At 43.6% G+C, this 24,865-nt stretch overlaps 2 protein-coding genes across 2 annotated transcripts; both read right to left on the bottom strand.

Moving 5' to 3' along the window:
- Window positions 1-3,904: 3,904 nt before the first annotated feature.
- LOC143181614 (uncharacterized) lies at window positions 3,905-7,092 on the bottom strand. Its single transcript, XM_076382130.1, has 7 exons — window positions 6,956-7,092; window positions 6,176-6,279; window positions 5,904-6,060; window positions 5,338-5,460; window positions 4,974-5,104; window positions 4,548-4,824; window positions 3,905-4,476 (listed from the first exon to the last, which is right to left on the bottom strand). The coding sequence occupies exons 1-7, from the start codon at window positions 7,090-7,092 to the stop codon at window positions 4,140-4,142; spliced, it is 1,266 nt and encodes a 421-aa protein (XP_076238245.1). The 3' UTR covers window positions 3,905-4,139.
- Window positions 7,093-8,681: 1,589 nt separating this feature from the next.
- Window positions 8,682-14,418, bottom strand: LOC143181599 (uncharacterized). Its single transcript, XM_076382104.1, has 3 exons — window positions 14,126-14,418; window positions 10,622-10,699; window positions 8,682-9,709 (listed from the first exon to the last, which is right to left on the bottom strand). The coding sequence occupies exons 1-3, from the start codon at window positions 14,294-14,296 to the stop codon at window positions 8,798-8,800; spliced, it is 1,161 nt and encodes a 386-aa protein (XP_076238219.1). The 5' UTR covers window positions 14,297-14,418; the 3' UTR covers window positions 8,682-8,797.
- Window positions 14,419-24,865: the final 10,447 nt, after the last annotated feature.

Here is a 24,865-nt window from a genome sequence, read left to right as displayed (position 1 = left end):
TTTTGTTAAAAACTCGCGCAATATACGACCGCACGATTACGTCCGATACTATAGATACCTGGACTCGCAAGTAGCTACGTAGCTCGCAACTTTATAGGAATTTCGCGCGTTCGAGGAATATTTAATTACCCTTTCCCGCGAACTGTTTCATCATTCGCTGATTATTTCGCGATCGATCCGATCAGATACTTGCGTTTTTTAAAATTAATAGAAATCGCCACCTGACGAGTTTCCCTTTCACAATTTTTAGATGTTTTTAAAAAAATAATGCAATGGGTAGAAATCGGGCGAAAGTAGCCGTTTCCAACCTCGGGTGATAAAACCCTCTTGAGTCTGTCTCTGTAGAAGAGGGTTGAAAGGTTGATTGCAGCGTCCGGTTCACTGCCACTTAGGTTTTTCGATAGTTCCACGGGCGATGGTCGTTCGTTAACGTCCACTAATTTTACGACTGACTCAGCATCAGTAGGATTGCAGCCTGCGCGATCCTTCGTCGATCGTGGCTAATGAAGCACGTCCGGAGATCGGCTTGTCCTTTGGCATGCTCTGATAATCGTCCTTCTTAGAACGTTGGCCTGCGTCGTCATCGCTCGACGATTTACGCCTTTCCTGAAACTGCTTCTATCGTTCTATTGAGGATTGTAAAAAAGTGTCCCTTTGTGATTTTTTTTTTAAAGAAACTTTTGAATATTTTGATTTACAGACTGGTATTATGGTTTCTCATATCTACGGAATGTACAGTTATGGACCTAAAATAAAACTAGTACGTTCTGATTTTTAAAATGTAGTATGTGCTAGAATATGAAATATGAAATATGTAAGATATGTGAAAGTTGAAAAATGTGAACAGCAGAACAAGTTGATAACGAAAGCTGGATATATTGTACAAAAAAACTATTTAACACTCCAGTTTAAACAATTTTGTAATGTACCATGCCTCGAGCCTGAGGAATCGCTCACTTAATCGTCTTCTAGTTTATTCACTTGAGCCGAAGGAATTATACAATTAGCTTCGAGCTAAGGTTACTCCAAGATCAATGAATCGTCAGATCCTAATTACTATCCAGAAGAGTGCAAACGCTGGAACGACCGTCGTTTTTCACGTCAAATAGACGTGGAATGTAATTAAATCTTATATTTGCGTAACGACATTGCTCTAGAAACGCTGTGGAAGCGAATGTGAGCGAGTAAAAAAGCGTGACAATGAGTAATTAGGCGTCACGAACCTTTCCTTCGATTCTCCTCCTTAGTTTCACCCTTAAGACTACGCTGGTCCATGTTCAAGTCAATGTTTCAAGCAATTAGAGTGTTCGCTCGCTGTAGATTCGCTACGTTTAAGTAATGAGCTTACATCGAGAAACATGTTCCTAATTCCAAGAAGAAAAATGGATAGCCAGGAGCGTGTAAATAAATTGTACGAACACTTGGAAAACGTTTAACGCGAAATTCTAGTTATTCGAAACGTTGCATTTATATGAATATTTAAATAAAAACTTAGATTACCAGCTGCTCGGCGTGAAATCTGGATCAGACGGGTTTGCTACGTTAGCCGAGTTTCAAAGTATGATAATACATACCTTTACGAGCTAATCGTTTCAAAAGAAAATATGTAACACGAAAAAATTACTTATACTACATTTTTGCATTCAACAATCTCTAATATTATATGTAAGCCACAGCTCGATTAAAAAAAACCAAACACTTGTTCTGCTGGTTTATCAAGTTTCATACGTGTGAAAGAAAAAGAAATAAAGGAGAGAAAAATAAGAAAGAAAGAAAAAGAAAAGCATTTTTCCTTGAGAAAGCAGTTGTGTTCACATTTTTCAAAATCATTTAAAATTTGTAGATTACATTTTAGATATCTACATTTATAGGTAATAAAATTTCCAAATTTGAACTTAATCGGATGGATAATTTCGGAGATCTCCTGGATGTCAATTGAAGAGGTTCTATCAAACTTAGGAATAGACTATACTGTATCACTATGTAATTTTATAAGCAATAAAAATTGTACTAAAGAAGTCCCAACATTTTATCCAATAATTATCCTTCAAAATTTCATAAAACTCCCTTTCACAGTTCACTAAAAACACCCAACCAATGCACAAGGACGCAGTCGCAAAATAAATTACTGTCACCCATTGCGTCACAAGCGAATGGACACGGAACCGGAAACAAAGCACCATGAAATTCACAGACAGATCTTTCTCGAAGAAGAAAGTAAGTCTATCGAATCCAGTATGTTACACATGACATATCGATCGACAGCGCGGCTTGTGAAAACCAGACGAGAAAATGCAAGTGTGTAGCTTCATAATCCATGTATAAATGGACGACGTGCTTTGCATGCAAACGAATAGAAGCGGTGTAACGTGGTTGTAATTCAAACCACGACGACCACCACCCCCTAAACTCTTCATGCTGGGCACTTCCAACTAATGAGCCTCTTCTTGGCCAAGCTGCGTCGTCCAAACTTTGACATGCGCTGCAATTAAGACAAATTTAACTAAAAAGGATGCCACCAATCTAGTATTGCGAGACTTAAGAAACATTTCAAACGTGAGAAAATTATGGACTCCCAAAGCTGTTTTGACAGTTATTCATTCGCATGTGAACTATTATATCACTCAGCTTTCAACCGTGAAAGTCGATCCACCTGAAAGCATAACTTAATTAAGATTAAGATGCACTGCATGAGCAGACCTCGAGCAACGCAGTCGAGCAAAACGCGGGCGCTATTCCGCAATTCATATGAGCCAGCCTTAATACCTGATTACTCGCGGTTTGGAGCTGTAGCTGACGTACTCCATAAAAATCGCAATAGGTAGCCAATTCAGGCTTCATTAAGAGAACGTTTCGATCGCTTTCTGCAATTAAATTAGGTGCTGGTAAGCTAGTTAGAAACTAGGAAATTCTGACAGAGCCCACAGAGCCATGTAGCCACCCTTGAAGCTGTGGATTTCCGTGCACAGAGTGGTTTATAAAAGTCCGTATCCCTTGTAGCCTGTCAGCAGTCCAATATCGAAGTGACGCACGCGTCGGTGGCAAAAATGCCGCGTTACGTAATGGACACGAGACTTGGACGGTCGATTACGTGGGCAGTCGATACAGCTGCCCGTGTGTGTACGCGAATCGATGGGGAACGATATACGCAAGCGGTGCAATATGCATCGTGTAACATCGAACGCGTGCTCGTTCGAGTGGAACGCTCAGCGTGAATGTTTATATACGCTTTACATATCGCAGGAGTATGGGTGCTAGAGATACCCTAAGTACGTACCATTTGCGTAGCACCTAGTCACTGGTAGCCGTAATAGGCTTGGAGCTATGGGACTGCCTCTTTCTTGAAAATCCTAAGTGAACAGCTCGAAACACATATGAAAATCTCGATAGTTTGTTGGAAATAAGCGAGAAAGTTTTGGCTATGAGCTATTAAAAGATTTCCGCTATAAGCTCACTTTGTGATGCACGCGACGAGTCTATGTGGAATAAGAGACAATAATGGGCCAGTCACGTGATTTGTCTTTAAATTCCAGTATTTACTCGTTATAATCCTTGCAAGGAAGCTAACAATAAATTAATAGAGAATAGGAGACATTTTACTATCATGTGAAGCATTCTTCTTTCATTGAATGCGAAAGTGAAACGAAATTGAAAATAGTTTCGAGAATACTGACGAGTCTATAATGAGTAAGTACTGTAAATACATTGGTAATTCAGCTCAGATTAATACTAAGAAATAAAGAAAATAACGAGAAGTCTATAACGAAAAAATACTGTAACACTTTCTGCACCTCAGTTCTCCACATAATTCAAGTTTGCTCTACAAAAGTCGAAGTCAATTCAAATCCTTCGCCAAAAATCTTAACCTAATTATTCAAGAATAACACCTGAGACAAATTAATATAAAAATTGACAAATATATTTATATAACATAGTCTACAACTTTGCAGGCACCTTACAGGACCACTCCAACTCACTTTACCTACGTTTCACCTAATTACAGCAAAAGGAATCCTTATCATTGCTATAAGTAGCTCGCATGTAATTGTTAAGCAATACAAATATCGATTATAATTCAAATAAATAAATAAATAAAATAAATAACAGTCAGGGAGTAAACTTTATCATCCCTCCTTTTCTTATGCCTCATTTTCGTCGTCTTGTTCTATCACTGGTAGTTCCGTAGGTTGTTCGGTGGGCCATTTCCCTACCGTTGCAGCGGGATCGATAGTGGACGGAGGGTCGGTGATAACGATTGGCCCGAGCGGTTCAACAGTTTGCTCTTCCTCTTTCATACTATCCTTCTCCTTATCATCGAGACTCTGGAAGCTCTCGGCCAGTTCTGGTTTCATTAGAATCATTTGCGGCTTCGCTTCTGAGTCAACTGGATCGGGCATCGGTGGTATCAACTCCGTCGACGGGACCATGGTCTTGATTTGGCACTGGCGACCCATGTAACCAATGGGACACATGCACCTGCATCCGAATATTGTCCAGTGAATACAACTACTCGTTAGATTTTCAAAAACAATAGCAAGACATCCTACCTATAATTGCCATCCTCCTTGGTCATGCTGATGCAAGTGCCGTTGTTGCGACAGGTTTCTGGGTTCTCGTCGCAGTAAGTCAGTTTCTCATTGCAAAGATCGCCAGTCCATCCAGGCTCGCATCGACACTCCCATGGTCGCTTGCAAGACCCATGAACGCAGCCAGGATAAGGGACGCACTCAGTGCAGTTGGGGCCTGTCCAGCCTACGCGACACCTACATGTTCCTGGGCGCCGACATGCACCGTGTTCTCGGCTGCATCCTTGCGAGCAAATTGCTGCGAAGGGGGAAGACGAATTCAAGTTGATAATGCATCTTCGAGGAAGCAGTGTTACTCAGAACAAAGCAGGACTCCCGATAGGAGAAAGGAACATTAATCTAACAAATGCTGGGTCAGGATTTCGGTTGCCCAGATCGGTAACTTACGAGTCTGGCAGAGGAGTCCAGTCCATCCAGGATCGCAGCGACACTCCAGTGGTCCCTGACATGTTCCATGCACGCATCCTGGCAAAACGGCACACTCTTTGCATTTAGGCCCCTGCCAACCCAATCGACACCTGTGAAACGAAATTGGTCAATTTCGCTGTTTCCCATTTTTCCAGTTCCGCAGCTCGTAACACCTCACGTGGTTTCTTTGACGGTGGAAAAGCCACGTTCGAGCTTCCACGCCGCAAATTATTGGGTAGGTACGTTAATGGAACAAGGGTTGAGCAGACAGGCGGTTTCATTGCGTCGATTCGCCGCTACCGGCATTGATAACCGCTCATTACTCTGCCATTATGCGCTTTACCTGCATTCCCCGGGCTTCTCGCAGTATCCCTGGCTAGGCAGGCAATCGGGGGCGCAAATCGGCTCTGAACAGAACACGCCTTTCCATCCAGGATCGCAGGAACACTCGAAGCTCACATTACAGCTGAAAGTGAAAATCCCTTCCGTCAGTGTCCGCCGCGGCATGGAATTACTGTTCGCTGATCGACGTTCACGGCAGACCAAAGACAACCAACGTTTCATGTTACAAGGGAAATTGGCTTCGCCAAGGTGAAATCAGTGTCCGAGGGCGTTTTTCTCGGTTGGTCTGAATCAAACGAACCGCAAGAGGCTCGTTAGCGCGATACTCCCACTGACAACCGGGTGATCATATCAGTGACAATGTTGTCGAGTCTGATATATTCTGTTTCTCATGAAATTGAGTCCTGTTCGTAAGTGGACAGCGGTTTCTACTTGTCGGAAGACATGTTAAGACCTTTGGTGAACGAATGACGCCCATATTGAGCAAACTGATTTAGTGGTTACTAAGTTTCGTTGCTCCTTTTGGTCTACCTAAGTGTGCGAAGCGAGGAATGGAGAATATGTTACCTGCCATGCTGACATCCTGGCAGGGCGACGCACTTGTCACAGAGCTCGCCATAGAAGCCCAATTTGCAGCGACACTCACCGGGTCGACGGCAGTAACCCTGAAGAGGGTCGCACCCCTTCCGACAGATTGGCACATCGCACAAATCGCCCGTCCATCCTGGCCGAAAGAAAGAAACACGAGGCGTATAAATAGGAACGTCTTCGCTGCTACTTCTCTTATTTTGCCTTTCTGCTGGCAACTCGAGGATGAGCTCAGCCTTTTTGCTCCTTACCCGGCAAGCACTTCACTTCGCCAGCTTCGTCGCAGACATAGTGGGAGTTTGGATGCTGAGAGGCTGGTATCTCGCAAGCCTGCTTCTTCCATTTGGGAACATACCTGAATTAATTGATAATTATGCTGAATTTTAATGAATTCTGAGTGGAGAATTTTTTATATACCAGAATATTTTTTTTATGCTATAGTAGTATGGAAAGAGAGTGTTAGTAAATAATCGACCTAATCTATATAATCGAACCCAACTTCAGTTAATTGGAAAGCATGCAACAGAATAAAAGCATAATTAGAAAACAAGGCTAGTACACGGAACCTAATAGGGAGAGCAACAGTTCATTGGCCAGAAGGCACTTGAAGCTGACAAACGCGGTCTAATTAACTACTCATTGTACCGTATGATTTACTCTAATTATACTTCTCAATTTCATCCATGTCTCATGGAAGATTTCTCTTGAATGAATTCTGCAGAAAACTATCAGTGTCCTCTAAACCAGCGATATCAAAACGACGATCGGAGACTTTAGAGGTAAAAGTGGTCCACGGATAGGAACAGGTTTCCACACAATTGCATCATGTCAACGACAAACCTGAATTTTTAAAATATCCAATCATGCTTGGCAACAAATTTGCTCTCCCCATATTCCACGCTAAAAGGTTGCTCCAGAAGCACCCAAATGAATCCTCCCCAGAGGGACCCTCAAAGCGTATACAGAGGTAGTCAGGCGATAGCAGAACGAATGTACGCGAACAATCGGATGAAAATAATTGACGACGATACCTGGGTCCAGCAGCGAGTCCGAAAGGCAGTGAACTGAGGCCGAGGACAGTTGTCACGGCGACGGAAGGGCTGTTGGTCAGGGTGCCCAGTTCACCGGGACCGATCAGGAGGCTCAGACAAGCGAGCAGCAGTATCATCTTTGCTTGACTACTGAGTCAAGACTGAGGACGACCGCGTCCAAGGCAAAGACTCGGATAACGGGACCTTGTTCGAGGTCACGGCACACTTTTTCGTCGCGGCAGTGTTGGTGGTGAGGCCTACGCGTGGGGCCGCGTGTGAACGCGTGTATGTGCCTTGTACCAGCCCGTTGACTTTTTGTCGACTCACGACGAGTTTATTATTCGCTCGGGAAAGTTCAATGCACCTCATCGTGTACGAAGAGGAGGCATTCCCCTCGGCGTCGAAGCGTTCACCGCGGCCGTGGAAAGGAAATGAACGTTCCTGGAACTTTCTCGGGACGATACGTAAGCCTCTGCCCTGGAATTCTGTCGTAGTCCCTGGGGCGGTTTGGCTACCGTTTGTTTTTATCAAGTAACAGTTCTTACAGTCACTTTGCCGTGTTACTTTTTCTCGGGGAGTATCTCTGAAAGAGATGCAAGTGAAGGTGGTGGAGTTGCAAAGTAAAGAAGCTTGTCATAAGGACTACCCTAGTGTCAAGGATTGCTATCAGGTTCAAGAATGTAGATAGTTTTTAGTTTCAGGCAGATTTGAATTTCTAATGTTAACCACTTAAATTCCCCGAAAGATCTGTTTGCGTTCTGGGTTCTTTTATAACGGGAACTTTTCTCGTGTATCTTTGGACCCTCCTTTTACGTGTTTGAAGGATTTACTGGAAACACTCGATCCCTCTGTAATCTGGCGTAAATCCATTCGATATGGAGAGAACAGACCCTTTCTAGGTTGAATGGAGAGCCTCAGGAATATCCGTCATTCAATTTTCTTGCGGACAAGGATGTGGATCGTCCACAAAGAAGGGATTTACTGCTAACTAGTGGAATAAAAAGTAGAGCTTTTGAAAAGACAAGCTTATCTTTTTGATATACTTACATTACTGAATATTGCGTTCATTGCTGGGAAGATTTCGTTGAATAATTCCACGGCGGCAAATTATTTTTACAAGTAATTTATTTATAGTTTAAAAACTATGTACAAGGAGCTACTATTTACAAATAAATACAAAGTTGTGGCGCCACGATCGGCGTCGTTCTTCTCTCACGGTGATATAGGAACTCATTTACAGTCTGTTCGTTGCGCGTTGAGCAAGAAACTAGTTAATAACCCTATTACGTACAAAAATATCGTCCAAGTGTCTGTACATTTCTTGCTTCTAAGAGTGACGCGTCTTCCATTATTTATAATCTCGCGCGAGGTTTATTTGTACATGCTATCCGTTCGACTTTGCTCCCATTTCTACTTCCTTCATTCACGAAGTTGCCACCGTTTTTCTTTCATTTACATTTGTTAAAAACTACACTACATCATATCTAAATTAATCTCCTCTTACAGCTTAATTTTGTCAATGTCAATATTGTTATTTGATCTTACACCTACTCGACAATAAAAACCTCATACCGAGTTGAATCGACCACTCCAGAAGTATCAAAGCTAAGTGCATTAGGTGTACTCCTAATTGCATGAATAGTTCAAGGGAACAGTGATTCTTCCCAAGTGACAGATTCAATCGGTATACCGATGGTGGCAACAGTTCAGTAATCCTCTCTCCTTGTTACCTCAGTCCATCAGAAGGATTTGCTTCTCCGGAGCAACCTTGTCCCTGAGTTTGTCATTGTCATCCACGATGCTTCATCAATATTCGTCTACGCCCGAGGCAAAAAAAGCCCGTCAGACTTCTTCGACCTCGATTCTCTTCTTCTTCTTGCAGATATTCATCAGAACGATGACAGCCACCAAAACAGCGGCACAAGTGCTGCCAGCGAAGATGTCCCAGGGATATAGGTACTCGAGGATCTTGTCTATTTTCTTAACCTGAACGGTATTTGGCCTGGTGTCCACCTCGATGGGGAAGCTGCCAGGTCCATCATTTGATGCGATCCTGACGAGGTACTTTGTGCCAGGGAGCAGAGAGATCTGCGCGGAATTGGTGTCTGCCACTTGGTTCCCCATCAGCCCGCCCGTTTCAGGCTCCCAGGAAACCACGAAAGACTCCTTGCTGCCTGGCTGCCCCTCGCTTATTCTGTCGTTGTAAGTGTTGCTCGTGGAAGGCGCGCTGCCAGCTTCTAGCGAGTCATCTGACCGATCGTCCTTTCTTCTGAAGAAGAACCTTCGGAATACCTCGTCGGACATCGGGGATTCCTCCTGGTTCCTCCACTCTGCCAGCACCTTCTCCCCATACTTCTCCAAGAAAAACTGTCTTACTCTATTGTTGAATCTAATCTGTTCCAAGGCCCTCTGCTTCTGCAATTGGCTCTGCATGTCCTTCCAGGAAATCGTTGCCTCGTACAGGGGACCTGGCTTCAGAGAGTCCAGAGTTGGAACCCACTCCTGCCAGCTGTAATGCTTCTCTCCGTTCTCCATCGCGACGATAATCCAGGTGTCTGGCCTGAGATTAGGTGTGCGTTCGCCAGGGTAATATCCAGCAACTCTCCACTGTTTGTACAATTTTCGCATTTCCACCACCACGTCGAATTTGTCCACGTTGATGGGTGCTTTCTTGGGCGCTGGTAGCATGGATGGAAGGTACGTTTCCTCTATCCTCGTTTTGCGGTAGGTGCAGGCAGTCTGGCACGATGGGCACTGAAAGATGATATAAAAGTCAGTATAGGTAAAATATATAGTACAGCAGATAGTGATATCTTTTTTTAGTATCTATCTTCTGAGAGGGACAATAATTAACGAGCTTCCTAAGAGAGACGTTTCCTTATCCACCAGGAATCGCAGTCCTAGAGACCTTTCTAGCTTCAGTTTAAACATGCATCGTAACCTGGTAGTCAGTCGGTCAACAAATATTTGAAAAGATGCCTATCTCATAGGGTCGATACATCGAGAGTTTAAACTTCAACGTTCCGTAGCAAAGCGGGTCGACCTTCCGTAAGAATCGACAGGTAGCCGTTTCTAAGGATTTTCCCTTCAGGTCTACTCCTCGGAGCTCTCCTAGCCAACCTTTCTTTTCCTTTCCTTTCGACGACCACCCCCACCTATTTTTTTCTTTCCCTTTGAGATTTTCGAAACTTGGGGATGTTCTCGCGCTTGATTGACTCGAATTTTTCGCCCATTCGATATGGAGAATTGTACGAAAAGTCAACTCCGTTTACCTGAAGCGAAAAGAAACCGAAATCTGAGAGGATTCGGTGCGTTTGAGACTCGAAGCTAGTTTACAGGTGCATTTCCTCGAAAATATCGTCAGTAGGATCCCTCGAAGTTCCATGTCTGGACTGAACCTTCTGGTAATCACGAATACTAATTTCAGGTTTTGCATGAGAATAATCTGTACATAGACTTTGCTAAAGAAATGAAATAAATGTTTCTGGGAAACGGTACACGTGGTACTGAAGGTGTTAACGTTTGATCTACTTTGTCAAGGGACAAGGGACTGTTAGCAGTACGAGTCCCATTCCTATTCCCTTGAGCAAGCTCGTAACAGGCCAAGAATCATCTCCCACAAGCTCCCCTAATCCAAAAGCCCGCTTCACCCGTAAATTTACTTACATGTAGATACTGGTCGCCCTCGCAAATGGTCCTGGTCTTCTCCCACCGGTTCTCGAGGGCCTCGCAGTACTGCCAGCACTGTAACACGGTCGGGGAAAAAAAGAACGTGCATGAAAGAACCAAGCTGAACGTGGGGCAAGGGGGAGGGTTTCGAGCGTTGAACAAAAAGCTCTTGCACGCACGGGACACACGAGTAAAAAGGACGTCGGGCACCAGGACCGAGGGGGATGAAGAGGGAACGGGGACCGAGGAACGCGAAGAAGGAAAGGGAGAATAAGAACCACCATCGGCTCTGGACCGTTGAATCGAGCGATTTAAGCGGCCACGGAGGACCAAGGAGGACGCAAAGGGAGAGGGGATGGAGAGGGTGAGGCATAGAAAGGGAAGAAAAAAGGAGGAACGAGGCGGGATAGAAAGAGAGAAAGGGAGAAGATGGGGGCCGAATTAGCTCCAACCTGTTTCAGGCATAACAGGCACCGTCGTTGTTGTTGTCTTCATATTTATTGGGGTACCGTCTCTCGTGGAGCCCTGTTTTCAGATTCTTTTTTCTTCCCTTTCCTTAGAGACCCCCTTTTTCACCCTCTCCCCTCGCCTCCCGATTATCCTTCATCACGGCGTGTTCCGTCTAAGCTGCTTCGTAGAAACGCCGTGGGTCCCCCTTCTTTTGCACTAATGACGCCTCCAAAAAGGCAACATCATCGTCTAACAGCCTTATGGTAATCCCCCCTTCGCCCTCCTTCCGTTTCCCTTGGTTTTTCGTATCGGTCGCGTAAATGAGACAACCGGGACGATGGTTTGATCCCCAAATTGTCGAAGGAAGAACAAGCACCTATATTTTTTCGTGCTCGATGGCTATACATAGCCTCTGGTGCTCTCTGGCATATGAGGAAGGAAAAGACAATTGCCCTGAGTGTTGCAGTTCGATTTTCCCTCGATGCTCCAGATGGTGAATTTTATGAGACCGATGATGTTGAGCAATACACGTGACTGCCCCGATGAAGCGGCAGAACCGAGGGGTCGCCTCGCCTACCGTTTATTTCACTTTACGACGGTCTGCTCATTGATTTCCCGGTCAAGGGGAGGTCGTATTTACGACCCTCCGCCGATCGTAACTCGATAACGGGCCGATCATCGTCTGCCCCGATGAAATTCGATGGAGCGATCGACACCGTCGACGTTTGCGCCTCGTGACCGAATAATCATGATCTTTGAGATGATCACGATTAGCCCTTTCACTGCACGCGATATGTCAGCGAGTTAAAAATTTCTTTGCGAAGAATTACTAAATTCGCAAGTTCAAATTTTTGTGGAATTTAAAACAAATAAGTTAAGCTTAAATGTAAAAAATAGTAGCTACTGTAAGTGTCTGTTTTTAGTATGAATAGAGGAATGCATAAGCCATTGTGTACCCTAAATGTATTATATATGTATATTCAATAAAAGACAATGATTCGGTTCTAAACAATGTGTATATGGAAACCTATTCGATTATAGGTTTTCTTTCAATTTATGAACAAACTATTCCATCTGTACCTAATTTTATAAATAGTGGCTCAATTTTTAGAAATATTAGTAACAATAGAATTTAAGGAAGTTAGAATAAAATTTTAGTTATATTTGATCCTTAATATAAACACTCGCTGTGACCTATTTCTATCTTTTAGATAATTCCATAATCTGGAATTGCATAGAAAATGCATATTGCCAAGGTTACGGTCACTCGAAGTCCATAGCGGACGTCTTAAGTTGAAATGTGAGACTGTTTTATTCTCAGGAAAATTAGTATAAACAATTATTTTTAATTATTGATAAAAAAATTCTTATCTTCTATGACTGTCTCCTATCCTTTAGATAATTCATTAATCTATTTTGTCAACTTCTACCCTTTTGAGCTAAAATGTGAGGTTATCTTGCTTCTAAGAAAATTGCAGTTAATAAATACAGTTATATTTAATCACGGGCATAAGAATTATTATCTTCTATGATAATCATTCATGATAGACCTTAGATAACTTTTCAATGTCTTTTTGAGTCAAACTGCAAAACAAGAATGAGCATTACTTATTGAACAAGTTTGCATAAAAATTGTCTACGTGAAACTATAATAAGGTACTATATGTTAAATTTTAAATACAAAAAATACCTTTCGCTCCAACAAAACAAGCATTAATAATCATTTAATTATATATCCTACTCTTGGTTTTACACTTTTTGTCCAAGGCCACTATTGGTCGAATCGAGGATGTATCGTTGCCGAGGCACGCGGTATATTTCGACCAACTGTACTGAAAGAAAGAACCACGTGGCCAGTGCTTTGGTTCATTTCTATAAACAGCTAAGTCAGTCCAAGAGAGCGACACTCCGCCAACGTCAACATAATGAAACAATTACGAGGAGGGCGAGCCAAAACGAGCTCAATAATTCCCTACACAGCAATAATCATCGTTACCCGACCTCCTCTCCGAGGGGTTCTTTCTGACCTTCGTTAAACCACCTCCACGCATCCGCCTCCTCGGAGAATCGTTATTCTAATGTGTCCCATGGAAACGGCTGTTCGAGGAGTCTCTCCTTTCCCGAGCATAAATTTGAATGGATCATCGCGTTTCCTCCTTCCCTCGTCAACTCCACGATTCATCCACGACGATAATCCACGGCGAGCGTGTGCACGCCGAGCGTATTCACACGCACTCCACCCCCCTGATCGTGGGTGTGCGAGATGGCATCGATTTCCCCGAAATTAATGGACACCCCCTCTGGTACACACCAAATGAGCAACGCCCTGCGCGCACACGAACATGCGTGCATTGTGTGTGAGTTAATCGTGACTCCCATCTGTCCATCTGCGACATGTCTGCTTCGGAGGGGTACAGGGGACCACGATTTTCCACGGCGCCCCATAAAACCGACACAGAAGATTTATCGCCAACAGACTCGCTGCAGACCCGTATCAGATTTCCAGGCGATCGAGTCGTCACCCACGTGATGTTCGAGAAAATCTTTTCCAGAATGTATTTCCGTGGCTCCACGAGAAATTGTTTATTGTTCAACCCGACGCTGACGTGAGCCGACTTTGGAATGGAGATTGTTGGTTTTTCCGAGAAAATACATGGATGAAACGTGTCGTTCAATGTTTTGGGTCTGAGGGTCTTGGATAGTCGAGAAAGAGGGTTACGTTAAAGTTAGAAGTGTCGTGTTGAGAGCACGCGGGTTCCCTGATGCGTTCCAGCCGGTTTTCGATCGGTTGGGGCAGGAAAAGTTGGAGGGAAACTGGAAGGTAGTGTGTAAGAGATGTCTGGGAGGAAGAATAAATTGCTCCTCTGGATAAAGTTACAGTTTGAGAGAGTACTGGACTTCGAAAATGTCGAGCAAGTACCAGAGGACCACAAGACAATGATCAATCTCTATCATATTAATATTTCAATGACTTGGAGATTAATTTGGAGACTTAATTATTTTCAAGAGCTCGACAGTTACAAAATCCACTGAACTTGGAACTCTACTTACCAGGCTGCAAGTAGTCTGCTGGTGTCCTGAATACGATTCGCAGATTCCGTCATCGGTATGCTTTCTGAGGCACTGGGACCTGCACTGGGCGACCCTGATGATTGGTCCAAGGTCGAAGCTGGAAGCCACTGCGACGCACCAGGTGAAAAACAGGCACCACGATATCTCCATGTTCGATCGAAGAATCACTTTCTCCCTTTCAGCGGCTCGCGATCACTCACCGATTCACTATTCTCAAGCGTTCACTATCGTCCTTGATGAAACACTCGATCTATGCGACTACTGTAAACAATTGAGTCCTCATTGGCGCGAACGATCGCCGTTGGAAAACGAAACGCGTGTCCAAAGTGCAACAAGCCACGGACGCAGGATCCGTTACCTCCGAAATTTCGAGCCGACTGCGACCCTTCGAGGTCGGTACCTTCCTTATGTAGCCACGCGCCCCACCATTCGATTTAGTTCGCCCCTACCCCCTAAAGGCAGCGCAGCATCCCTTGTAATTATCCGTGGGCTGGAGCCGTCCTTCGGCATATGGTCGACCACGCTGCATCACCGTCCTTCTGCCCGAATTATTTCCCTCGCGAAGTAGGCCAAACTGCGGAAAGAGTTGGGATTTCGTCGAAACGATCGACCAATTGTCTCCACTTGCCCTTTTCTCCCTGCAGGGCTCGCTTTTAACACGATATAATGTCCCGTGGTTTGAGGTGAAATTAGATGAAGCGAATTTGCTGGACCCTTTCAAAGGGTTCTGCTGTTTCGTTTCTATAGGGAGAATGAAAAGAAAATGTGTACGTTTTTTCGGGTTCCTTTCGGTCATTTTGTGAATATTTTTTATTTTTATTGTATAATATGTGGCTAATAAGAGACAGAAGATCGAGGTTATATTATTTATTGTAGGGAAAGTTAACCTCTTACTTAACCTCTTGTTTATTCATAGATGAACTTTGTTATTTCCATTGTCTTAAGCTCTAGAGCGCATGATTAAAACATGAGTCATGATTAATATGCAAAATCGAGGTTAAGCAATACTAGAACTAGCCGAACTTAACCTAAATGCATTGCTCGTGGAATTCTGATTCTTATCGAATATTTTAAATTATCCTCCAATATGTAACAAAGATTTGGAAGAAGAATTTAAGTCTTATATTAACCAAAGAATCCTGCGCCCTAAAATAAACATATGTACAGTGTTAATTAGCCCAATCGTAGGCCCAGAAGGGAAGCCTAGAGCCAATCATAGGTTGTTAAATATCAGGAAATAATCATGACAAATCATAGGTTATGTTGACATTGCAGTCATGTCAGAGAGGAAGATATTTTTTGGTCGGTACTTCAAGATGATTGAAACTGTTTGCTTTAAGGGAACCTTACGATTAACGTTGGTCCCAATTTCCTCGGTATGCTCTGCACACAATCTGTCGTCGCGAATATTATCTCGGAGAACCACCCTCGCATTACAACCGCCTAGTGTTTCACTGTAATTATCCACGTGCCGTATGTTCCCTGGCATATGGTCCAGCATGCCGTCTTACTTATGTGCCTCGGAAGAACCACCTTCCTGACCCTACGCAAGGGGGAAGAGAGAAAAGAAGGAAAGGGAAGATTGTACCGAAATTGACTGCTCGTGGGACAAATTTAATTTCGTCCTCAGTCGATCGTGAAATCGCGTTGCTTTGTGACGGAACGATAGACGCTCTTTTTCATGCTACTCGTCATTTCTCGGGAAAACACCAGAACGTACTCGTCATCGGTGGTCTCCTTTGAACTCTTTAAAATGTAATTTCACCTTGAAAAATTCCAATTATCTTCCCTTTGTGAACCTAAGAGGACTCGTTTAGTGAATCTTTTTCAGGGTAAAGAAATCGATTGTTTTTTTACTAGATGAAGGGCCAGTTGCTTGAATGCACAGCGTACAGTATTTTCTCGTTATAAAGTCGTTCATGACTCCATTAATTTTTAAAATTATTTTCTTATTTGGTTTTGTTCTCAAATTTAGGAGAACAAAAGAGATCGAAACATTGCAAAAAAGTATTTATTTTCTAAGTATTAAAAGGTTATGTAAGCTTTTACTAGTAAAAATCTCAGTTGCAATTGATTAAAAAATCTTGTATTACACAAATTCATCACAAAGATAGCCTATAATTTCTGATAATTATTTCTTCCTTAATATTTGATGACATAACCTACGATTTGTTCTGTACTTTCATTCTAGGTCTATGATTACTCAAATTAATAACATATTTGTTGTTATATAAGATGTTTTGTGATCGACTGTACCATCCTGAAGCTTCTTTACATTATATCTCACAATCACAAACATAAGCAACAATTCCCCAAGGGATCCCATTTCCCAAACAAATCCCCATTAGAATACGCTTCCGGGCACCGCTGATCGCCCAAGAAGAGCCTCCCTCAGCTGAGAGGAAGTAGATAATCGGCCGTCGCAACAACGAGGAAAAGGGGCTTTTCAAAGTCCCCCGAGGCTTGTCCAGGGAAAATTCGGCCGCAATTAGTCAGCATCCGCCCAGATCAGCATTTCCAGCGCGCCCCTGGGCCTGTCTATCTTCCACGGAGGAGGAGAAGGTGCCCGATCCGCAGGAGGAATCGGTGTCGGATGATCGCGATCCGAGGGATAGGCATTATCAAAGGTCTCGTAGCACGATCCAATATGGTTTTCATCCGGCAGGTACACGATCTCGCCCCACCCACCATCCCAGCAAAAATAAAGGAGGCAGAAGCGGAACGCGAGAAGGAAGAGGCGGAGAAGGTGGAGACACGAGGGTCGACCGATAAAGAAGCGGAGAAAGGGAGGCAACCAGAGCGCGGGGGAAGAAAGGAGGAGGTGGAACGTATTCGCCGGAAGTCGTCCGTGCTCCCTGGGTGCCCCGCGCGATACACACGGGCCACAATGCACAGGATGTGTACAAATAAGGGTATTTGTCTGGCAGCTCGATTGTGGGGTGAAATATACGATGACGTTAAACGGGCCGAGTTGCATCCCTCCGCGTGCGAGCGCGCGCGGGAGAGCCTGTGAAACGCGCCGATCAGCGTACCGCTCGTTTGTGCCCGCTGGCAATAGAAAAAGGCCCAGGAATAGAGGAGAGAGCGGACCATTCATCTAGGCAGCGTTTAGGGGTGGCGCTCCGACGGATCCCTGGCTCCTTCAATGCCGAGTGACATTTTATTGTGCCGAGGGCTATTCTCGCACCTGGACCGAGGCGATCTCGCCTTGACGCGCCGCGGTGATTTGACTATTCTACCAAACGGCTACCAGGACTCGCCAGCCGATCGTGAAATTGCTTTTAATGGCTCCAAGCCGACTTTTTTTACGACCCTCGCTTCGATGGAGCTCTACTCGCTCGTGAAGCGTTCAGGATTGGCGAAGCAATTCTTAATATAGAGGAAAAGCATCAGCCTCTACTGTTAATGTATATACAATGTGGATCACGAAACTAGGATCACAATTTTGAGCCCAAGTGCACCTACCTTATCTCAGAATTGCTTGGCGATTATTCACGTTCGCGTAACGACTTATAGCAAATACTCCCAACTCCCAGCACGCGTGGCACGTGATTCCCGAAACTCATTTGAAGGTTCCACGTCGTGACAGATCGAGGGAAGAGTCTCCGGGGAATCTCGGTCCCGCATAAACATAGTTGTTTCCGTATTCCCGCCCGCAGAGGAAATTCGATGCACGTTTTGGGTGAAGGAACTGATCTTCCTTTTGACTCGGGGGTGTTATTGTTCCCAGTAATGGAAACGTCAAAGGTTTATGGTTTAGATAAAAATGATGGCCCCTGGCAGGAAATATTTCGGGCAATTACACCACCCCACCATAGTAGGTATACTGTGTACGTTCTCACTATGATGCTGGGAAATCGTCCAACAAAGCTTCTCTGGAAATGAAGTCTCGAGCCTCGTTCCCAGCATCCAGAGTCCCGAGTAAACAATTTTGCATCGATTACACAGGCAATAACACAAAAATGGACGCATACTTCCTCGATTTCCGTGCTAACGAGCATTGTCAATCTGTTTGAAGGTGGTCCCCGATGTTTGAGGCCCAAACTGTCCAGCCCCGATCGAAATCCCCAAAGGGATTTTTCCAGACACTATAGGTGTGAGGTGTTTTCGTAGGACCCGTAATCCGTGACCGTTTCGTCCAGCATTCCTTTCCTTCGGTCCTCCAGCGGCCTCCTTTTCCTACCAACCAGGCTATCTTCCTGTCACATCTCCCGCACGATCCGTTCTCATATTCCCGTGGCCACGTCGCCTCCCGAGCATTGTTTATCGACCATAATCCTCGACGACGCAGGATTACGTGAGCCTCGATTTTCCGTCAGATTGCGTTCTTTCTGGTCGAACACGATCGGCAACATTTCATTATCGCGGGACCGAGGATTTTGGATTTGGACGTGTTCGCGCATTCGTGATCCACCAGTGGTGAGAGATTTGATCTTATTCATTTTTCTGAAAAGCGTTTCTTTCTATAGAAAATAAGGGATGAAAGAAGTGAAAGGAATAATCACAGTTTGATGGTCGTGGGTTGCGTGAATTGATTTTAGGGTTCCTTTGGTTGGTATTTTTTTGGGAACTCAGTTCGGTGGTGAGGAACTTTCCTCTAGTGAGGAAATTTTCGTTCGCGTTAATGAGAGTTACGTAAACGTTTCAGGAAGTGTGGATGCTGTCACGAGTTAAATGGACACTAATTAATTTGCAGGAGGGATAGTTAAATCCCTTGAAGTGGATGAGTCGTTCAAAGTTCACAATGAAATCCCGAGGCGCGAGGCGTTGAACCGGGACAAAGAGCTCGATGCATAACAAAGGAAGTTTGCAGATCGGATTGTCAAACGTCGGGGTGCGAAGTTGTCCCTTCAACTTATCTGTCCTGGAAAAACATTGCGTTCCGTTTCTCTCTGTTGGCTGAATCCTAATCCTCGCAGACGCTCGAGGGACTATTTTTCTCAAATATTATGTTTCCTATCTCTTGCGAAAATCCATATTCCACACGGAAATGGAAATACACCATGTGCTCTAAATATCAACTCGCTTATAACTGATCCCAAGAAAACAGGTCAGAGCAGACTCTGAGCTCCAACCGAGGAAGAATCTCACCCAATTTTCACTGTACCGCGAAATTGCTTTGAATTATCTCGGAGGGACACCTCGCGCTGCACCTTCACGTTCCTCAGACCCTGGAAATCGCTTCGTTGGCTAACAGATGCGACAAAGCGTGAAATTCAGGCCGCCGCGTTGTTCTGCCTCCATCGGTGTCACTGCAGGCTACTTTGTAAGGCAGTTTTCGCGTCAAATGCGCCGGCGACAAATTTTCATTGTCAAGGATCAGCATTAGCCGGTTTTCCTTGTGCGGAGGCTGCGTGGTCGAATGAGAAGGGGAGGAGGGGAAGGGATTCCTTAGGACGGGTCCCCCAGGAGGACAGGTGGTAACCAGCGGATCCCCGAATCGCTATTGAGCACTTAGCCTTCTACCTTACCTCTCCAGAGGCTAGGCATCCGCCAATATGTTACTGTGACAAATTCTCGAAACCGAAATTTATAACCCTCGACCGCTGCCACATCCTATCTGGCCGCTGGGACCACTGGCTTTATGGCTGCTGCGTAGGCATCGTTGACCAAAGTCCTCTTTTTCTCCGATGGAGGTACCTTATTCTTGCCTTTCCATCGCGTAATCAAATATTGTTTCTCAGAGTCCTCCCCTATTTACATTATTGACTGTCACTAATCAGGAGCCTGGGGCCACGCAGGGTTCCGATTTATCGCCACTGTGGGATTACATTACTTTATCTCCAGAACGTTCTCATCGTACAGTAAAAAGTAATCTGCATTTCAATAATTCAGTGTCGAAAGTACAATGCGCAATTCCGAGGTCTATTCAAAAGATCCATCCTTATTTGAAGGCTTAATGGGTCTCTGTCACATCGACACCCTTCACACGTATCAATTCCTCGCTTTCCCTACCGTTAATTTAACGACAGCCACCCTTCCCATCGTTTTTGAGAGGCAGCCAGTGAAATCGTCGCGCTCGCGCGACCATAGAAGCAATTAAGGGGCCCAGGACGCCCTCGGCGGCACGGGCGAAATTTTTTCCCCTCGCGCCCTTCGTAAATCACGTGAAAGCCGGCGTTGTCGCTTGCTTTTACGACGCCAGTAACCTCAAATCGAGTTTTCGGGCCTGGTTTAGGCCCGGAGGCGTGAGGGGGGCTCTCCCTTCGCGTTTCACTGGGCTCCTTGTAAATCAGAGGCTACTCTCCCAGTTTCCTAGGGCTCTGTCTTTGTGACGTCCTCGGCTTTTCCTCGTCAACTGAACGGTAGCAATACCTAATTTCCTGCGGCTGACTTTCGGTCAAGGTGAAAACCGTCCTTCGACCACCACTTTTTGCAACCTCACGCTAGGAAGGCCCTCTGCTCTCGGCCTGCCCGCGCAACCTTGGCTAGAGAACTCTGAGATGTTTATGCACATCATAAATCTTACTCTAAACTACTGCAAGAAATACCACACGCAGTGACCTCAAAGTGCCCGTAGCCCTTTCTAAATAAATTCAACATAGAACCCATGCACGCAATAAGCTGTCACCAGTGCTTGGGGTCCAAGCGGCGAAACTGCCTGTCACGATCAGCTTAAAAGGACACTACTGTACCAAAACTAAATAAAACAGGGCATACCCGAGATCTGCGTGTTGAGTTCATTTCACGAACCAGTGCCAAATTGGCCCCATCCCCTTCATCCTTCCTTCTCTGTTTCTCTGTTCTACCTTTAGCGCCATTAATTTCTGTTTGCCCGCGCGCCTCGTGCTCTTGTGGTCACTTTTTGCGGAGCACAATGGCTCACGAAGAAGAATATCGCCCGATAATCTCACATGCACGCGGTTTCACGCGAGTTCGGTCCGCAGGGCCGTTTTCAATGGACTTCGATCGTCGTTTTCGCTCGCGTCGCACCGGAACCGAGCGCGGTCCGCGTGTTCGTCGTGGCTTGGGGTAATTGCCGACGAAAGGGGGGAGTTACTCGGGCAACCTCGTAAAAAGCACGCGAAAGCTGCAAAAACACCGCGGTTTGGATCACGGGTCTGATTGCAGACGGGACGCGATATTAAGCGATGTTCGCCGCTTTTTTTCTGCAATCAGCGGCTACGGACTGGGAATCGGCCAGAAAATTTATATGAGAAGCGGTTGGACTTAAGGAGAGCTGGATGGAAGACGTTTTATATTTATTTGAGATGGAAAAATTGATATGTGGAAGATAATGTAATATTTTTATGCTACACATTAGTAAAAATTCATTCGCTTCTTATCTATTGTTCGAGGTTAGGGTTTGCTAACTTAAATTTCTCATCTTCAGTACAAGGCTTTTCATATCATTTAATGTCATATTAATATCTTTATAGTCATATGAAGTAATGTGTTTCTAGTCATATGAAGTAAGTTATTGTTTTATCTAATATATGAAAAATAATGTGATATTTTCATACGACTTATTAGTAAAAATTCGTTCATTTACTTACTACATTTTAAGGTTAGGATTTGCTAATTCTTTGTATATAGATTCAAGACAAACACTCATTCTTAGTACACTATTAATTTACATTCTTATGTCCCTCAATAATGAAGTAACTATTTCATCTAACAATAAAAGAAATTGAAAGACAAGGGATCAACCCAAATAGAAGATCAGCTGTTGAGAAATTAATCTAAGCTGCAGTCCCTCATCAGAATCGCGGAGAACTCGTTTCAAGCAACGAATGACGATCGGTCCTAGGAATTTCTAGGCAGGCCCAGCACAGGTTCGCGTTGGTCGGGCCCACATTAAGGATACGGTACTTAAACTGGCGAAAATTGGCCAGGCCTCGTCGCAATCATTATGCTCTGTCTTACAACATTCATAATTCGTAAATAACAGCGTCGGGGAGGGCTCCGTGGGGGCGCCGGGCCTCCGCGGGCGTTTAGCATATTTTATATAGACAGAGAGCGGGAATCGATGGTCGAGAGAGGATGGAGAGGGACCCAAACAGGCTAGAGGCTGGGGAAAGCAAGATTCGATCGAGCGCCTTCTTTTTGCATTCTGACTCAGTGCTTTAATAGTTCCACGTTTTGATAGCCGTTCAGTGCTTTAATAGCCCTACTTTTTCATAGCGAAAGTAATGAGATATAGGAAGCAGTCGTGAGCAGATCAGAAAAAGAGTCGAAAGAAATTTGTGGAGGACATTAAGCCTCCTGAAATTAGGACTCCTCAGGTTTTGCACCTAAATGAGAGGCTCTCCCAGAGAGCTAGGTCCAGGAGAGCTAAACTCCGCGAACTAGCATGCGATTCGCGCTTCAAAGGCTCATTTACGAAGGACGGCGCAGCGAGCCTCGTGTCTGGCGGGGCGCGAGCATTGCATTGAAATTCAAATTAAAATTATGAAATTATCCGGGGGAAAAGATGAAGCAGGCCGGAGCGACGGCCAATTTTCGGGCAATTTCGTGGTGGGCCAACTACCCCTGCCCCCCGACCGCCCTCCATTTTTGTGCCCGACTCGGCTGTAGGAAATAATGGGCCACGCCGTCGGCGACCATATGGTCGCGTGGTAGAATGGCCCAGGCCAGGACCGACGAGCCGAATGGCGAAAATTCACGGTCACTTTGACTCGCGCCGACGCTTCTGCTCCCTTTCGGATGATAGATCGCCAGTGATCTACTCTTTTCAATCTCCTCTTGAGACCTGGAACGCGCTCGGAAGCGCGGCGGGGGAACCTGGTTCTGGTTTTCTTCAATTCCACGCCAGGGAAATTCGAAACGTAGGAGGAAGCTTTTTGGTCATCCTACAAAAACTCTTAATATTCATTTAATTGTAAATGCAATAATATTGTTATATGGACGTGATCTCTGACTGAGTCTCAAAATATTAATTCAGATATTTATAGTACTTCTCAATTACATTGATAGCTTATCCTATTTTTACATTATAAGTAGGTTTCAGAGAAAAGCATGCATAAAAGATTAAGCATATAGAAAAAAAATAGAAAATTAGTTTTAGACGTGAAAACCAAGAATAAATGATAATTTTTTTTAAAGAGTGTATAAAAATCCTTATAGTTATTGTTAGGTATTATTATTATTATTACAGTATACTGTTATTTCCTTTTTATAATTTTATTATTATTATTATTTTGGTTTAAGTATAAATGATCCTGTCAGTAGTTAGCAAATTATCCTCTTTGAAAAAAATAATACTGTTATTAATTTAAGGATATTAAAATGCTCCAATGAAATTTCTTTTATCGTGAGCCTCTATATGAAAAAGAGAAGGACAATATTTATGAGATAAACTAATAGTCTATCTTCTCAAAACCCTTGGCATAGTAATCAATCAATGACCTGTCATTCGCTTTCTTCGATCTCTTCCATTTGCATATATATCTACTTCAGGGAAAAGACTTTCAAGTGAGGAAGTAGAACGCTGACATCATTCATAATCACATAGATTAACATTACCCATAATCGTGTAAACATAGCTATCACCTTTCTCTGACGTGGCAACGTGTTAACACATTCAAGCAAACAAGGGTCTGAAAAGCGACTGAGCCAGATTTCTAGATCTTCCCTCACGATTTGAACACATGTACTCGTTGCTCTTAATTAATAGCCTCCGTGATTTGATACGACTATCGATACTGTTTGGAATAAAAACGAACCAGTCGAATAACGTGTTTATTTTCCATACATTGCGCGTGTAAGGTAAAAGTTCGGGGCGAGTTACTCTAATAGCAGTCTCCCTTTTAGGCTTCAGGCTGGTATGATCGATCATTAGCAAGAGAGGGGGATGACCCTAAACTATTGCAGCCAGTGATGGATAGCCCCCCAGGCACCTAGAAGTTTCATAAAAGGCTTTTCTTGTGCAGGGAACAATTTTTCTTTGGTCAGTGAAAGTAGGATTTCGAAAAATTGAGAAAGGAAGAAAATAGTTTAGAAAGTAATGTTTGAGCATCCCTATGAGACATTATTTATGGAACAAGATGATACTGCAACCGCTGGTGATAGATGTCTGAATCACAGATTAAATAAAAAAGTTTTTAATAAATAGTGATTCTGGAATCTATTCATGATTTTTCAATATTTAAGAGTTTGAATATTTAGAAATTTTAATACTTGGAGCTTGAAATTTTTAAAGGTTTGAATATTTGCGCAATGTGATTAATTAAAAATTCGAACTCTGAAACATTTGAATATTTGAAAATGTGTAACATTAAAAATTTCAAAATCTGAATACTTGAAAATTAAAAATTGATTATTGGAGAATTTAAATATTCAAACATTTGGACAGTTGAAAATTTATGCATAATTCAAATATTTGAAAATTTAGAAATTTAAACCCTAGAGAAAGTTAACAATTTTAAACCTGTAAAAATTGAAAATCTGGAACCTATGAAAATCTCAATATTTAAAAATATGTACTTTTAAAAGTTTATAGATTTAGATACTCAGTCCCAGAAAGTGTAAAATTTGAAAATATATATTACCAAGAAATCCGAGAATTTATAAATGTAATGTTTCAAAAATTAAAAATACACAAAGTCTCATAAATTTAAAAATTTGAAGTACTTAAAATTTTTCATATATTTTATTAATTCTCTCAATCTTGAACCTATTATATTTATAATAACCATTACAAATCTCGAATTCAAATATACCTACATATCCCTATTTCTTTGTTCCAGTTTCCGCTTCAGATTCCAATTTATCCCTACG

The sequence above is a fragment of the Calliopsis andreniformis genome, chromosome 7 (assembly GCF_051401765.1).
Source record: "Calliopsis andreniformis isolate RMS-2024a chromosome 7, iyCalAndr_principal, whole genome shotgun sequence".
In the NCBI taxonomy this organism is placed as follows: domain Eukaryota; kingdom Metazoa; phylum Arthropoda; class Insecta; order Hymenoptera; family Andrenidae; genus Calliopsis; species Calliopsis andreniformis.
The sequence above is the reverse complement of the archived record's forward strand: the minus strand, read 5'-3'. Positions and strand labels throughout refer to the sequence as shown.

Coding starts and splice junctions, on each gene's coding strand:
- LOC143181614 (XM_076382130.1), bottom strand. CDS start 7,092: ATGATACTGCTGCTCGCTTGTCTGAGCCTCCTGATCGGTCCCGGTGAA. Junction 6,280..6,955: donor GGACTCGCTGCTGGACCCAG/GTATCGTCGTCA, acceptor CAATTAATTCAG/GTATGTTCCCAAATGGAAGA. Junction 5,461..5,903: donor CCAGGATGTCAGCATGGCAG/GTAACATATTCT, acceptor TTTCACTTTCAG/CTGTAATGTGAGCTTCGAGT.
- LOC143181599 (XM_076382104.1), bottom strand. CDS start 14,296: ATGGAGATATCGTGGTGCCTGTTTTTCACCTGGTGCGTCGCAGTGGCT. Junction 10,700..14,125: donor AGCAGACTACTTGCAGCCTG/GTAAGTAGAGTT, acceptor ACCGTGTTACAG/TGCTGGCAGTACTGCGAGGC. Junction 9,710..10,621: donor AGGGCGACCAGTATCTACAT/GTAAGTAAATTT, acceptor ATCATCTTTCAG/TGCCCATCGTGCCAGACTGC.